The following is a 16,905-nucleotide window of genomic DNA, read 5'->3' as shown; positions in this document are numbered from 1 at the left end:
CGATACAATGTTTTATTCCTGATGCACAGTTTCATGCACCATCGTGCGAAAAAGATCGTACGATTTTTAAAAGAATTAACTCGTATTAAAAGTCCAAGTGACTTTTGTTGCGTTATTCGTTCGACAGGTCTCGATTGCAAAATTTCTATCTACAGGGTGTCTCTTCTATTCTTGATTTCATCTCGATACGATATTCTATTCCCAATGAACAGTTTCACTCTCAGAGTTGTTAAAACTCCTTTCCCTCCTTTAAATTTTAGCCAAATAGGAAACATATGCCCTAAAACTGCTAAAATTGCAGATACGTGTATATAAAAATCGTTATTATCATAAAATTATTGACCAATTGTTGCATCTACGTACCACGTGTGAAAAAGATCGTACGCTGTTTAAAACGATCAACTCGATGTCAAAATCTTGTCCACTGAAGAAAGTATATAAATTATTCCATTTAAAAGAATCTACTCGATTTTAAAATCTTCCAACCGTACCAAAAAAGTATTTAGACACCACGGAAGAAGAGTATTTTCATCGTTCCTTCCTCGGACCTGATTCTATCAATTTAACAAAGATTCCACGTAGAGAGAACACCAGCTTCTCGTACAGTAGTTTCTTATCGTTAGAATTGCGTCCGCGCGATAAAACGAAGAAGTTTACATATCGGCCCTTCTCTTCGAGGCTCTCCGTCCCCTAACCCAGAAACGAACGATTCTCGGTACCAATCTTCGCCATTATCCATTTTTTGCCGGTTTTGATGACCACCCTCTCGGGGTCCTCGAGTCTCTCGTCGTGTCTCCAAAGTTTGATAACAAGTTTTTCGCCGTGCTCTGTACAGCCGCTCGCCGAGAAATAACAATTTCCCGACAAACAGGCGGAAGTCTGCCAAGAACAGAAAAACTTCAACGTCCGTGGCGGAATAAACGAAGCGGGGGATGGACGTTCCACGTTCGCGGAACCCTCTGGCCAATTTGATCGTCGCACGCGGCGAATATTGCTCGGACGAAGAAAAACCCGAGCCGTCTGGACGTCGACAATTTTTTCCCATTCGGTTTCACGTCCCTGAAAACGGTGTACGGTTTCGTCGATCGATTACGCGCGACGAGACTCGTTGGAGAACGAGCGATCGAAAGATCGCGGCCGCGGCTACGACGCGAGACGCTTCCTCGTAATGTTCCCCGTAAGTGAATTTCCCGTGAATTAACGACACGGAATGTAATTCATTTCCAGATGAAAGGGAAGCGAACGAGTAGGCCGAGGACGAAGGGGGAGACCCGTCTCGAAAGAAATCCGTTTAAAGAAACGTCGCGGCCCCTTCAGTTAATTAAAATGGAATCTCGTCGCGATTAATTGCAATGGAAGATGATTAATTGTGTTCAATTGTACCCGGGAGCAAGGGCGAGACGACGAACGCTCGAAGACTCACCGAGCTAAATAATTAGTCCTCCCCTAGACGGGGAACTAATTTCGACTCAGATTCCATTTCAACCCCGATTTCCGTCCTGTTTTTTCGCCGAAAGGATCCCCATCCCGTTTTCTTCTACACGAGTCGGTCGTTCAACCTTCGTAGCTCGAAGCCTTCGTCGCTCGACGAAGACGGACGGATCCTTTTACTACGATACGTTTGCACGTCGTCGAAATTTCCTACGAGATATTTCGTCCTGGTTCGCGTCGCGGTTGGCCATTGTTGCGTCGCGTCGTTGAAACGCCAAGCGTTGGTTGTTATATACGACCGCGAAGTTTGTGAGTCTTCGAATCGAAAGGATTTCCCTTTTCTCGGCCCTCCCCCGTCCGGTCGGCGTCGAGGCGCTCATTGTCTTTGAATTCGGGTCGCCGTGCGCGTGGTTGTTCGCGCGCGAGCTTGTTACACGCGCGAGAAACTTCTCCAGTCGTGTCGGTCCGCGTGGCCTTCCCCCACCATTGAATTACGTGGCGTGTTACCGTGTGTACGGTTCACCGTTCGTAAGATCACGGTTCGAAGGAACGCGGAGCCGATTGGTCGCAATGGAGGTCCAATCGCGCGCATTTTTCTTATTGGTCGAATTGGACGTATCTACTAACCGATCGAGACTCGAGAGAATACTAGGTTGTTCGATAAGGTTTATCGAACGGTAAAATTTATCGAATGGTACTGTTCAATGGAGTAGTAAAACTTATCGAACAGTACTGTTCAGTGTAGTATTTAGTAAAACTTATTGAATAGTACTGTTCAATAAAGTAGTAAAACTTATTGAACAGTACTGTTCAGTATAGTATTTAGTAAAACTTATTGAATAGTACTGTTCAATGGAGTAGTAAAACTTATCGAATAGTAGTGTTCAATGGAGTACTAAAACTTATTGAACAGTACTGTTCAGTGTAGTATTTAGTAAAACTTATTGAATATTACTGTTCAGTGTAGTACTAAAGCTTATTGAACAGTACTGTTCAATGTAGTAGTAAAACTTATTGAACAGTACTGTTCAAGGTAGTAGTAAAACTTATCGAACAGTACTGTTCAATGTAGTACTGTTCAATAAGTTTTATCGAACGACAAAACTTATCGAGCAACCTATTAGACCCTGTCTTTCAGAATGTGATGCATTTTGACGAAGGAGATGCAACGATTATCGTATACTAGGTTGCTTGATAAGTTTGGTCGTTCGATAAAACTTATTGAACAGTACTGTTCAATGTAGTACTGTTCAATATGCTCGAATACCTAACCCAGACCTAACAACCTATTAAACGGAGCGGTTTATCAGCCAACTTACCAGCAGCGAACAGTGCGAGAAAAAAACGAAACGTTAATACCAAGTCGTGTCACTTACTATGCAGACATCGTGCGTTGCCAAGTCACTAAACCAAACATGGCCGCAAGGCTTGGCTTTGTCCGATCCCCGCCAGAGACCCCGCATTTAAGCGTGAAACGGTCACATTGCACAGAAGTGTACAAAACCTAGGTATCTTACAGCACGATAAAATTTCTCGGGCACATTTACAAAATCAAGAATGTCTGTCAAGATTCAAACAGTACAGCAACGAATCGTACAACGTGATCATGTCTCGCGTTTTAAACGAGGGTCGGTGGTGCCTTTCGTTCCGCTCGGAATTCTCTTTTCACCATCCACAGCGTAGTTTCCAAAAAGTTGAGGAACAATTCCGCTAAAGACTTTGAGATAAATCTCGAATGGGGAGCGATTAATTATCCGGGGTAAAGTTTTCGCGGTAAATTACAACCGCGCGAGTTCAAACCTCTCTTTCGTTCCCTCGTGGCGCGGAAATATTCAGTCGTTCGATATCGATTTCGCTCGTTGTCAACGATCCGGGTGTTTATCCGGTATCGGTCGTCCGCGAAGTCGGGAATTATAATCCGCGAGCGGACTTTAATAACGGTTTCTCGTGCAACGTAATCTTGATGGCGGTGGCTCGTGCGAGGGTCTCGACCAACTTAATAACCAGCCTGCCGTTTTTTTCCCCTGCCTATTTTGCATAGCGGGACGCGTTCATGCGTCCCTCCGCAAATATACGTATCGCGAGCGTTCGTTGTACGGAGGCTCGCGAGGCACGTAGCGCAGCTCTCGTACTCTTCGTCGAGATCAAATTTTTCATGGAAAAAGCCACGATGCGTTTCGTCCGTGCCGCGAGACACTCGAACCGCACACGATACCGCACACGGTGTGCCCCAGTGCGGAGTTCACCGTTGCGTTTCGAGTTACGACGACAATATCTCAAACACGACCTCGCCGCGAGTTTATTACTCATTTACCCGCTCGATTTATCCGATTCACGGCCTTTGACTCGATAAACTTCCTCCCTCGGTTTCTCTCGATCCCCTCCCCTGTTCTTTCCCCCGATTCTTATCACGGATTCTATAACCCTCTCTTCACCCTCCCGACGATACATCTTCCATCCCTTCCGCATCATTTTTTACACCAGCCCGCTACGCACCCTTCAGCTTCTCCGAATTTCCTTTCGTCTCGCGTTCTCCAATATCTATTCCCCTGTTTCCAGCCCCTCGTTCATGGTCCACGCCGCAGCACACTGACCCCTCTGTTCCCGACTTGCTTAAATATCTCGCGTCCAGGTTCACCGATGTTCTGTTTTTCGTATCGTTCGTTTCTATTCAGAGTTTACAGGGCGACGACGAAAAAACGCTTCGATAGTTCGAGAACTTGCCCAATTTCGACGTAGCTTCCGCGATAGTTTCGATAGAAACTCGTTCGCGACACGAATATCAACGCCAACGAAGATCAAGGTATCCATTCGGCACGTTTCGTCGTAACGTTCGTTAGCGATGAAAATTAACGTACGTCGAAAGGGTAGAAAGTGGGATCTACGTTGATTGGTTTTTCTATTCCTCTCTCAAAGTTACGAGAACTTCTTTTGCTTCTTTGTCATTCGGTGTGATTTCAAATTTACCGTGTCTTCCACTCGCGCGGATGCAGCAAAGTCCGGTTCGTTTTCTTTGTTTGTAAATTCGTAATCCCGTCTCTTAATCCCTTTCGCTCACTTCGCGTTGCGTCCGTTCCCTCGAAGCTGTTCCACGTGTATCTCGTTCCCCGAATCGATGTTAAAATTCACGGCCCGCATGAATTTTACATACGACCATCAGGAATATTAGATTCGGGGGGACGAAATATGCCAACAGTTCGATCGTCCGGGGTATCGTTTCTTTTTCACCCCAAGTGTTCCCGAAAGTGACGTTCGAGCTTGTTGTCTGTACGTTTCGTTCTCCCATCGCTTCGAAAGTTTCTTCGAGAAGGACATTCGTCAAAAAGAGCGAATTACTGGTCGTTTAAAATATCGAGGAGAGGAAGGGATCTCGAGAGAGACGATCCCTACTTTGACTTAGATCTTATAGGGGGAATCTATGGCTGTCCCAACGGAGATTGCGACGATACTCGAAGGGACGAAACGAGAAGTCGAACGATGTCATTTCGTTGAATATCGTGCTCCAATGGGCAATTTTTATCAATAATTTGGACACACGAAAGTATTATATTTAAATCTAAACGGTTTAAGAAAGAGCGATAAGTGCCTCTTTCGACCCTAGAAATCTAGATATCGATGTGTATATATATATAATATATATATTGATTCGGTGAAGCACCCTTCGATGTTTACAGAAACGAAGCTCTTTTATTGTACCCGTTTCGTTTATTAAAATTCCATTCTTTCCGATTAAAATTCTCAAGCACGTACGGTCAACTATTTATTAAGATTTTATACGAGATCGAAATTGCAAATGGTACAATATACGTTGGAAAGATATCGGTTATTTATGATAGTTGCTTCGACTCCTATAGTATCTCTTGAACGAGGTGGCTTTACGTTATTAACTTTTCTGTACGTACTGTCTTCGTCAAGATGACGATTACTATTATGTCTACTATTGTGTAACACTCTAAAAATTTTCAATAGATTCGAGGAAAAATGTTCATCTCGTGATTTTTGTACAATTAGAGACGAATGTATTCCAAGTAACCATCTCGACACACGTAATCGCGTTTTCTTCGCGAGTGCCGGTAACTTTTCGTTCGACCTTCGTCCTGGCGACACTATGGAGCCTTCCGGCTGGATTGGCTTCTCAGCATTATTGTCGCGGTTGTTCCACGCACGACAATGTTCCCTTATCGTAACGGTGTGGCCCCTATGCAGAACGCTCAACGTCGCGTGCAGCATTTCACCCGGCGACTTACGATCGCCATCTCGCGTTTTATAGTCGCGGCGAAATCAATTGGCCGCACGAGGACTCCTTTCGTCCTCGTGAAAGGAATTTCAAAATGTTCACCGTTCTACACACCGTTTCGATCCGTGTCAACTAGTCGAGGCTCCAATCACCGTGGACACCCATCGCGCTCCGTTCGGCGAGATCGTTTCTTTTCAAATTTGCGAACAGAGCGTCGAGTACGACTTTTTTTCGATCAGCCATTTTGTATCCGCGAGCGAGGATCCAACTTGCTATACGAGACTGATCATTGCCAAAAAAAAAAACGGGGGAAAAAATATTTTCAATAGGACGAATCCAGAGCGAAAATGAACAAAATTTTTTTTCTTCGAATAAACCGAACGTGTTTTCATTCGCAACGCTTATTCAACTGGACGGTTAAACGTTTATTCGTTCGTTCGAGTAATGGATAAAAAAATCTACTTTTTATTCGATATTCGGAACTCTTCGTTCGGTTGAAAATTCGGCCAGTCGTTGATCCACGATTGTTTCGAAACTACTGTAATTAGAGACGGTACAAAAACGGATGTTTTTCGACGGATTCGAAATCCAGGATTTTCCAGGTGGTTTTTCAAACGTAGACAGATTTTTCAGTTCGTCGTAGCCGAATTCGTTTAATACTCCGTTTGGGAGCAATATATTTAGACACTTTATGATATAGATAAATATTGAAATTATTTCAATTAACGAGTAATCACGTGCAACGAAATTTCAACGAATTAAAAAAAAAAGCAGAAAAGTATCTAACTTTTGGCGAGTTGCCGTCTGTAATCGCGAGAGAATCGATCGATCGCTCAAGGTCACCGAGCGGCGGTCCCCACCCTTCCGTTACTTTCACTTCGTCGCTCCGTCTTTCGTTCCATTGGCCGAAATCGGCCGACACCTCCCGAAGCCGCGCGACGAAAGATTCACGGCGCACGAAGCGTGTCCCGAGTTTCGCGTTTCTTCACGGCCGAGGGGAGGGGAGGGACCGGAGCGGCCAATTGTTTTCACATGGACCGTAGTCGGCCTGTAGAACGACCCGGGAACTGAAGAGCGAACAACAAACCGGCCAGCTCGGAGTCGTTCCCGGGTCGTTAGAACCGGCGCATTGTGCCGCTTTCCGGGCATATTGGTTCTCTCGTTTCAATTCGAGCCAACCTCCTCCACCACCCCCCTCCCCATCCCTTCAGGCTGGTTTACGTAGCGGTTTATTGCGGGATGCTCGGAATATTCGCGCGAACGTTGCCTCCCCGAGCTCACCGGCGTTAAATTTATTTCGTTAATTGAAACCGCGGCTCGTCCCCGTTTCGGAGCACTCGCTGAAATTTCGGTCCGTTTCGTAACGTCTCCCGAGGAATCGTCGCCGAGACGACCACGACGCCGGCGTCTTCTTCACGCGTACGAAAGTTCGACCGGAGACGATCGAGGAACGGTCGCGTGTGTCGTGAAATATGCGACGCCAGACCCGGCCGCTTAAACGTTCGAACTCTCCTCGCGAGTTCGCGTAGTTGAAATTCCCACGGGATTCACCGTGCACTTAGAACCGGGGTAGACTCCGTCGAGTCCACGGACTTCGAAGAATTCACCGTGACTACGAACTCTCGTCCCCTATCCACGACGAAACGACGTCGCGACGCTGATACTTCGTTACTTGGGTGGGTGGGGTGGATCGTTAACGCTCGACGCTTTTCACGGTTGTGCGAAACAAAGAGATCTCCGTTGAACCAGTCGGGGGAGTTCACTAGTACCTCGCGGGACCGAATCGCTACTCGCCCCGCTTAAGGTCACTTGTGACTTTTTCGCGCGTAATCGGTTTCTTTTCTTTTTTTTCTTTTTCCTTCTTTTCTTTTTTTCTACAGACGTGTCGTCGAGACCTCGCGAAAAGTTCTCGCGAAACGAGGTCCGGGCCTCGAAACCGGGGAATCGATCTACTTTTCACGCCCGAGCGGCTCGCGTCGTTATTCGCCGCTCGGTCTCCAACCGCGATCCCTCGATTTCCATGGATATTTTTCCAGCGCGGATCAATATTCCAGTGGAAAGTTTAGCCCCCCTGTTCCCCCCTCTTCTCCTCCTCTACCACCGACGATACGCTTTAATCTCTCTCCGCGGATCGAGCGACGAGCAACCGCGGTCGCGCGTTTGTTAAAATGTTGTTCGTCGCGCGGTCCGTAATTAGTTACCAGCTGCAATCGTGGAAATTCACCGGTGAAACACCGTCCGTGGAGGGCGGGGGTTAGGTTCGTTCGGCGTCTTGAACGATATTTCACGAGCAGATAAACGCAATCTTTGGAACACCCTCGTTAATCACGAGCGACGTACGGAGAGACTGGCGTCGAATCGAAGCTGAAAAATCACGCCACGGTCGTTCGGGACGATCTATTAACGCGAGAGTGTACACTGTCTCGTGTACGCCATTTTTGATCGACCACCGGCCGCACCGCGGCCGATCGAAGAAGCGTTTACACGCGCGGAATTAATTATCCGTTCACTGGTCGCTTCTTGTTCCGGTACACGGTACGCAAGGTGCACGCTCGATTTCCAACGATTTTACGCGTTAGTTGTGTGTGTCCTTGCTGTCGTTACTTCGACGAATCGTTTCTGTTGTAAAGTTCAGATTATAATATGTAGTTTATTATAATATGCAGGGAACTCGCGTACAGTTTTTGTACATATGAGAATACAAAGTCCGAAGAAACAAGTACACAATAATATGCCTTCTATTACTGTATACTTGTATGTGTATATGTCGTATAGTCTTCGTGACTCTCGACTTGGAACTGATCAGAAAGAAAAACCGAAAAGAAAACAGCCAAAACGTTAACCGCGTAACGGACGACCTTTTCGCGCCAATATGAAGACAGTCCTTAAAACTGACATCGACCATTCGCTATCGACATCTGGCACTCTTAGGATCATTTTTACATTCGTTCCAACAGTTTCGATCGGCCTAAAGACACCGTATGGAATATTGCGCGCGTACCTAGCGTATGTTCCGGTTCTGTTATAAATTAATAGGGTACGGCTCGATTCGAAAGTTTCGATACAGGCACATCGGTCCAAACGCGCCCAACGGAGAACCAGAGGGGCTCTTTTTACTCCCGAATAATCGCGTTACTCGCGAAACACGCTCCGCGATATCGTTGCATCGATACGTATACCTCTCGCTTGGACACAACCGGGACCTCTCCTAACTCCGGCAACTCGATTTTGTTCTCAATTAGCGAACGAATCAGAATTTTGTTACCGGAAACACGGTAAAGGAGAACTTCAATTTTTTTCCCGGGGTTTCTCTGTTTTTTATAGAGGATTACGCGATTTCGAAGGAGCTTCCAGGCGATGATGTTTGAGTTAACCGTTTGCATGTTTCTTGATTATCGGTTAACGACTTTGATGACAAGAAGCGGTTTTACAGCGTCTGGAGATTGTAAGGTAAGTTCGAAGAGGTAGGAAAGATTGTGTGTCATTGTATCGAGGATCGATCGAAATTGTCCATTGTGGAAATAATTTTTATTTTTTTGTGCGAGGACGATTTAGTCGAATTGGACAGTGCACTTTGTCTAACTGATTCGGTTGTGGGAACTACTCGGTATAGAGACTTTCGAATCGCTTTTCCTATAAGACGAAAGCTTCTATTGGGTTGTTCGGAAAGTGATTTTCCAAAATGAAGAATATATGATTTGATCAAATGTTTATACACTCTTAAAAAATCGTGTTTCGTTTTCACCGAAAAAAACGATATCACTTTCCGAACAACCCGATATTTCGATCGGTGGCTGTTTCGAAGAAGTTCCAGGAAACGAGTAGTTGTTGTCTATATGCAAATGGTGGACGGTATTGTTAAGGGTTGGTCTTGGGTAAATTCGTAACACAGACACAGTCAGCTAAGAAATTCCGTAGAATATCAGCTTGAAGGGAAAAAGACGAAGATTGAATAAAGCTTTGATACGTAGTATTTGCTGGTAGGACTTAGACTGCTCGAGTGTGGTTCTTTACACACATAGTTTCCATTTTGTTGGTTTGCTTTTGGGTACAATAGATGAGTGTGGAGACTAGGGTGAAGTTTGGTTGATGTTATCTAGGTGGCATCATCTTTGTATTATCGGTTACTTTGGTGCTTCACAAGGACGAAGTTCAATTGACGTCATCTAGATGTCATCATCTTTGTATTATCGGTTACTTTGATGCTTCACAAGAAGAAAGTTCAGTTGATGTCATCTAGGTGCCATCTTCTTTGAACTATGAGTTGTTTTGGTACCTCACAAGAACGAAGTTTGGTCAATGTGATCTAGATGTCATCATCTCTGTATTATCGGTTACTTTGGTACTTCACAAGAACAAAGTTCAGTTGATATCACTTAGGTGCCATCATCTTTGAAGTATAGGTTATTTTGGTACCTCACAAGAACAAAGTTCGGCCGATGTCATCTAGGTGCCATCATCTTTGAACTATAGATTATTTTGGTACCTCACAAGAACAAAGTTCAGTTGATGTCACCTAGTCGTCATCATCTTAGAAGCATAGGTTATTTCGGTACCACGCAAGAACGAAGTTCGGTCGATGTGATCTAGATACCCCCGATGGAATTGCGTGAAACTTCAGCGATGAAACTCACCCAAGAGTAAATTTCCTTACGAATACTGTACATTACAAATCCTCTACTACCCTTACGAATACAATAGTCCAAAGTCCTCCGTAATAGTCCTCGATGATTCCAATACGATCGAAAGAGCACTGGTTCGGAAAGGAACCCATTTGGTAGAGGTGGCTGCCGAGGGTAGATTCTTTTTCGCGATCTTCCGATCAACGAGGTAGATGAAAGCCTCTGTAGCAACGTCACGATGGGGAACCATCGAAGAGTAACCAGCGGCGAGGACACAAGTATCGTTCCTCGCGGCTGGAATTTACGAGCGTGCGATATTTCGGGACAATATCGAGAGTCGATCGAGCGTTGGTCGAAGTTCGCCGAAATCCGGACGGTGACGAGAGGTATCGAAGAAAGGATACTCAACAAGTTGCGGATGAAAGCCTCGAGAACGAGAGGACGGGGGTAGCAGGATCGAAGCCGATACGCGAGCCACGCGGAAGCGTGTTTACTCGACGAAGACACGATTCACGAGCTCCGCGAACAACGATGTCACCCTGTATGAACGACTCGAAGAGAACACCAGATTGTTACGATCACCCTGGATAGAACGAACCAATTCGTGTAACGAGCGACTAAACGTACACTCACGGTTCTATATTTTTATTTTCGTCCACGGTGTCCCTCTCGCGCTCGATTACTCGGATTCGGGAGTATTTGGAGCAGAAACGTTCGTCCAACTTTTCGCAAACACCTTGAAATACACCGTGGACGAAAACTCGCGGTGCAAATGGGGCGTCGGTGTAATTTCGTAGCTCGAAACGAAACGAAACGAGTCGAGAGTAAAGAACAACGAAATTGCATCGGAGGGTACGTTCAGGAGAAAAGTGCATTTGAAAATCGATCCGGACGGTAGGGGTTGCTTGCATCCAGCCTGTAATCGACGTTGTGGATTTCCCTACGGCTACTGTAATTGTTACTTGCTCACCATCGATGCTTATCTACCGATGCACACTAGCTGCTACTGTCTGTTGAACACGTTCTCATAAGCGCGCGAAAGAATTTTTATACGTCCAAGTGGTGCAATCCGGTGCGCGATCGATTTTCGAACGATGGCAAAAAGGAAGGAGAGGGAAAAAAATAATTTTTCCGAGATGGTAGAGGTCGAGGTGGATGAAAATTCGATTCTAGAGCGCGTTGTTATTTCTTTCGTTTGGTTATTTCGACGTCACGGGTTCTCGACACGGTTGCAAAACGAACTTAATGGGGTGCGGATTGGTTGCGGGCGATCTCGTTCGAAAGAATCGTCGGGACGACGTTCCACGATGGGGAAATAGATTCGCGATCGCGGGGTCTCGCTTTCACCCCCCTCGGGGAAAAATGCATTTCCATCACGGATGTCGCACGTGACCGGCGCGTACACTTACGTACGTGTACGGGTGTCACGGTGTGGGTGCCGGTATTGATCATTCCAATTTGAACCACACGCACACGTCACGTGTACTACGGGCGAACGGTGCACCCGCCACGTGAAACACCGCGGAGGAACGAAAAATTAAACGATTCGTTCCCTCTGCGTCAGGATTGTTACTACCGCCGATACGATATCCGTCCGAAAACCATTCTCGTCCCGAACAATCTGAATATACTAGCAACTCACGGTTCAGAGGTAACCCCTGGATGACATCGAGCGAACTTTGTCCTCACGAGGTCACCAAAACAACCCATAGTTTAAATACGGTTCTTGTGAAGGACCAAAGTAACCTATAATGCAAAGATTATGACACCTAGATGACATCAACTGAACTTCGTTCTTGTGAGGCACCCAAAGAAACCATAGTTTAAATATGATGGCACCTAGATGTCATTGGCCGAACTTTGTCTTTGTGAGGCACCAAAACAACCTATAGTTTAAAGATGATGGCACCTAGATGACATCGGCTGAACTTTATCCTTGTGAGATACCAAAACAACCCATAGTTCAAAGATGATGGCACCTAGATGACATCAACCGAACTTTGTCCTTGTGAGGTACCAAAACAACCCATAGTTTAAGTATGATGGCACCTAGATGACATCAACCGAACTTGTAAAGTACCAAAATAACTCATAGTTTTTGAATTGCGTGTTTAAAATTACGGAAGATCACTAGCCTAGTGTGCTTTTAACCCATCAATCGAAAGATGACTAGCCTGGTGTGCTTTTAATCCTATCAATTGGAAGATCGCAAATTAGTCTAGTGTACTTTTAATCCTATCGATCGGAAGATCACAAATTAGCCTAGTATGCTTTTAACCCATCAATAGAAAAATCACTAGCCTAGTGTGCTTTTAACCCATCAATAGAAAAATCACTTGCCTAGTGTGCTTTTAACCCATTAATCGAAAGATCACTAGCCTAGTGTGCTTTTAATCCTATCAATTGGAAGATCACAAATTAGCCTAGTGTGCTTTTAACCCTATCGATCGGAAGATCACAAATTAGCCTAGTGTGCTTTCAACCCTATCGATCGGAAGATCACAAATTAGCCTAGCGTGGCTTTAACTTTACAGCGATCCGAAGACCACGAACTAAAATCATCTACCCCTTGGCATCCACAGCTAGCAGGAGTTTCGACTTGGAATAATTAGTTTCCTCATGGGTATCTAGACCGGTATGTCTCTAACCCCGAGAACACGATCTAAAGACATATCTACCTTTCGGTAACCTCCATTACTAGAAGCTTTGACTCGCAATAACTAGTCCTCGCGTAGTATCGGAACAATCGAGAACTTCGGTCACCAGGAATCGCAAGAATGTTCGCTTTGGGCTATTTTTGCCGCTGAAGTTCGACACAATTCTTTCGGATAGAAGACCCGGGTTACTCCTCTATGGTGATGGTTCCATTGTGGCTCGTTTCACTGGAGAACGAAACCCCGATCGGCGACAATGGCGCGGCGATGCACGCGCGGTTCTCGACGATTCTTCGCAATTCGGTGAGTCGCGCGGCGTCAATATTTGCGCGTCGAAGTTGAACTTTTTTCCGCGAACGAGAGGAGAGGGGCCCGAGGGTCTCGCGACGCGAAGAGCAAACATTCGTTTACCGCGAGATACGGGAACGATGAGTGCGCAAAGAGGCAAGAGACGCGACAGAGGTGCCATTTCTAGAGTCAATTTCGAAATAGAAGAATCTACGGGAAGGAAGAGGGAAAAAGAAACGCGAGTGTGTCGCGACAACGGTAACGACAACGTACTGGAGGATATTCCAAGGAATAGGAATTACAATGAAGAGAAAATTAATGAAAATTATAATTGTAAATTATAATAGAGAGCAAAGATCGCACGAACGTTTCACTGAATCTCGTCCGACGTTGCGTTAGATACTGACGTTGTCGAAGCATCTTTCATCTTTAGAGATTATTCGGAGTGAAATTATCGATAAGTAGTTATTTATTTCGTATATTTGAGATCAGTATTTTTCCCTCGAGACAAACGTTAAGAAGTGATTCCTAATCTTATCGACTCGATTCGTCAACTAGAAAAACGTTTCACCGAATCTCGTCCGACGTTGCGCTAGATACTGACGCTGTCGAAGCATTTCTCACCGATACAGATTACTCGGAGTGAAATTACCGATAAGTAGTTATTTATTTCGTATATTTGAGATCAATATCTTCCCCTCGGGACAAATGATCAGAAGTAATTCGTTAACTAGAAGAACGTTTCGTTGAATGTCATTCGACGTTGCGCTAGACACTAACGTTGTCAAAGCATTTCTCACCGACACAGATTATTCGGAGTTAAATTACCGATAAGTAGTTACTTATTTCGTATATTTGAGATGAGTAACTTCCCCTCAAGACAAACGAGGAGTGATTCGTCAACTAGAGGAACGTTTCGTTAAATTTCGTCCAACGTTGCACTAGACACTGACATTGTCAAAGCATTTCTCACCGATACAGATTACTCGAAGTGAAATTACCGATAAGTAGTTATTTATTTCGTATATTTGAGATCAATATCCTCCCCTCGGGACAAACGATCAGAAGTAATTCGTCAACTAGAAGAACGTTTCGTTGAATGTCATTCGACGTTGCACTAGACACTAACGTTGTCGAAGCGTCTCTCACCGTTAGAGATTATTCAGAGTTAAATTACCGATACGTAGTTACTTATTTCGTATATTTGAGATCAGTATATTCCTCTAGAGAGAAACGTTAGAAACACAAGCGATTCCTATTCTCGATTTCATTGGTCAACAAGAAGCGTGGAAACGTTTCACCGAATCTCGTCCGACGTTGCGTTAGACGCTGACGTTGTCCAAGCGTTTCTCGTCGAAGGCGAATATTATCGATCGAGCGGCACGCGTATCGGTCGGTGCAGTAACCGTGAAACGGGAAACCCGAGCAAACGGCTTTCAGCTCGAAAACGGAGACAGCTCGCGATGAATAGGATCGAATTGGAGGATGATCGTTCACTGTGACATCGGTGTGTCCACGTTCGCGGGACCTATGCGTAGACGTATCAACGACGACGAGCGTCGAGTCGACGACGATGAAGAGGAGCTGGTAATCTCGAGGGCCAGGGAAAACGGGAAATGAGAAGGAAGAGTTCGAAGTTTCTGAATGAAACGACGCGAGATAACGCGAGAAACGACGATCAGAGAACCAAGGGAGGGACGGATCGATCTGAATTAACACCCACAGGTCCGGTAAAAAATGTCCGTGTTTTAAATCCGAAAACTCGACCCCGATGGCAGTTCGAACGATCGATTCTCGCGATGGTGAAACCACCGACGAGACGGTCACGCTCGAAGGAAACATTCTGACTGGGAACCGGATTCCTGAAATTGATAGCGATCTTCCGTGCTCGGGGGTGTGTAGGTTTCTTTGGCCTTTGACTGTAGTCTAGAACTACCGAGAGATTTCGGAATATTGTGGTATGTCTCGTATGTGTCTAAAAAGATGAAATAGTCGACGAGGGAGAAAGGAATTTAGAAAATTGATCACACGCGTAGAATAGAAAAGTTGTAACGTCTTTAGAGAACATGCTATGGAATTTGAGGTAAATTTCGTTAGGATAGTAGTTGTGGAACCAGTCGTTTTGACCGATTGGTAAATTATAATTATGTTAGATCTAGAGGGACTAGAGATATGTGTATTCGAAACTGAGAGTTTTGCGAGAGGAAGTAACGAATTTATGCGAGTATAGTAAGAAATACAAAGTGACGTATGTGTAACAAAGTACGCGTCACGAAGAACAAAATGTATCGTAAGTGTGGGGAAGAAGAACGTATAATATCGTACGTACGAGAAGGAAAGACTCAAAGTATTTGTAATAAAAAGAAATCACAAAGTATCGTACATAAAACGAACATAAAATGTCGTACACATAAGAAAGAGAGGTCCAAAGTATCGTATGCCTACTAAAGAGAAATCACAAAGTATCGTACGTAAAACGAAGAACATGAAATGTCGTACACATAAAAAAGAACATAAAAACGAAGAACATAAAACGTCGTACACATAAAAAAGAGAGGCCCAAAGTATCGTATGCATACTAAAGAGAAATCACAAAGTATCGTAGGTAAAAAGAAGAAGAACACAAAGTATCGTACACGTAAGAAAGAAAGGTCCAAAGTATCGTATACATACTAAAAATAAATCACAAAGTATCGTAGGTAAAAAGAAGAACACACAGTATCGTACACGTAAGAAAGAAAGGTCCAAAGTATCGTATACATACTAAAAATAAATCACAAAGTATCGTAGGTAAAAAGAAGAAGAACACAAAGTATCGTACACATAAGAAAAAAGGTCCAAAGTATCGTATGCATACTAAAAAGAAATCACAAAGTATCGTACATAAAACGAAAAAGAATCCAAAGTATCGTAAGTACAAAAAAAAGGCCCGAAGTATCGTACGTGGAACAAAGAAGAAAATAAAGTATGGTACGCGGTGGGGGGATGAAAAAGCCAAAGTATCTTCCATTTAATAAAGCCGAAGTTGCGCAAGCGTTCGCGGTGGCGAACTACCGACGTAAGATAAGAAACGTTTCGTTGTTTCAATGTCGTGTTATCGTTACGTGCAAATCCATACAGTCGGTACGTGTACGACTGGGTACGATCGAGAGCGGTATCGAGCACGGTTTTCAACTGGAACTTGTACAACGTCTTCGTCTCGATAGCGTGTGCACGTAAGATAAAAAATGCACGAGGTGCTCGTTACTAGTCGTGTTATCGTTGGTGTAACGACGCGCACGATCGCGTAAATCTCGCGTACGTTGGGATCGTGTATCCGTTTACCTCGAGCGAAGAGAACGCGTTTCGAAGAGGTACTCGTTGACTTTCGATCGGAAGCGGTTCGATCGATTCGAGTCGCGATACGTTTCACTTGAAACGGTTGTATCCGTTGTCGCGTGTTCGTTTCTGTGAGTTTAAGCCGACAGACTTACCGGTTAAGAAGGATAATCGTCGCATAGCGGGAAATGGATGGTTCCCGCTCGTGTCCAGTAGATCAAGCTGGTGAACCTCGCCCCTAATCCTGTAGAGCTTCCGGTGGAAGTCCTCGATAGTCGGTGTGTAACTTTCGTCGAATTTGTTGGACAGAAATCTGAAGCAAAAGTACCCTTTTACTTCCCTCGTTTTCCTACAC

General features: G+C 44.8%; 1 protein-coding gene across 1 annotated transcript in view; it reads right to left on the bottom strand.

The window, feature by feature from the left end:
• The window catches only part of LOC143147972 (dexamethasone-induced Ras-related protein 1), a 90,001-nt gene that overhangs the window by 12,642 nt on the left and 60,454 nt on the right, over positions 1–16,905 (bottom strand). The window contains exon 3 of the mRNA XM_076313758.1: positions 16,706–16,863. Within this exon, the coding sequence (XP_076169873.1) occupies positions 16,706–16,863 (158 nt within the window). The remainder of the gene's footprint in view (positions 1–16,705; positions 16,864–16,905) is intronic.

This window comes from Ptiloglossa arizonensis, chromosome 6, assembly GCF_051014685.1.
Source record: "Ptiloglossa arizonensis isolate GNS036 chromosome 6, iyPtiAriz1_principal, whole genome shotgun sequence".
Taxonomy (NCBI): domain Eukaryota; kingdom Metazoa; phylum Arthropoda; class Insecta; order Hymenoptera; family Colletidae; genus Ptiloglossa; species Ptiloglossa arizonensis.
The sequence above is the reverse complement of the archived record's forward strand: the minus strand, read 5'-3'. Positions and strand labels throughout refer to the sequence as shown.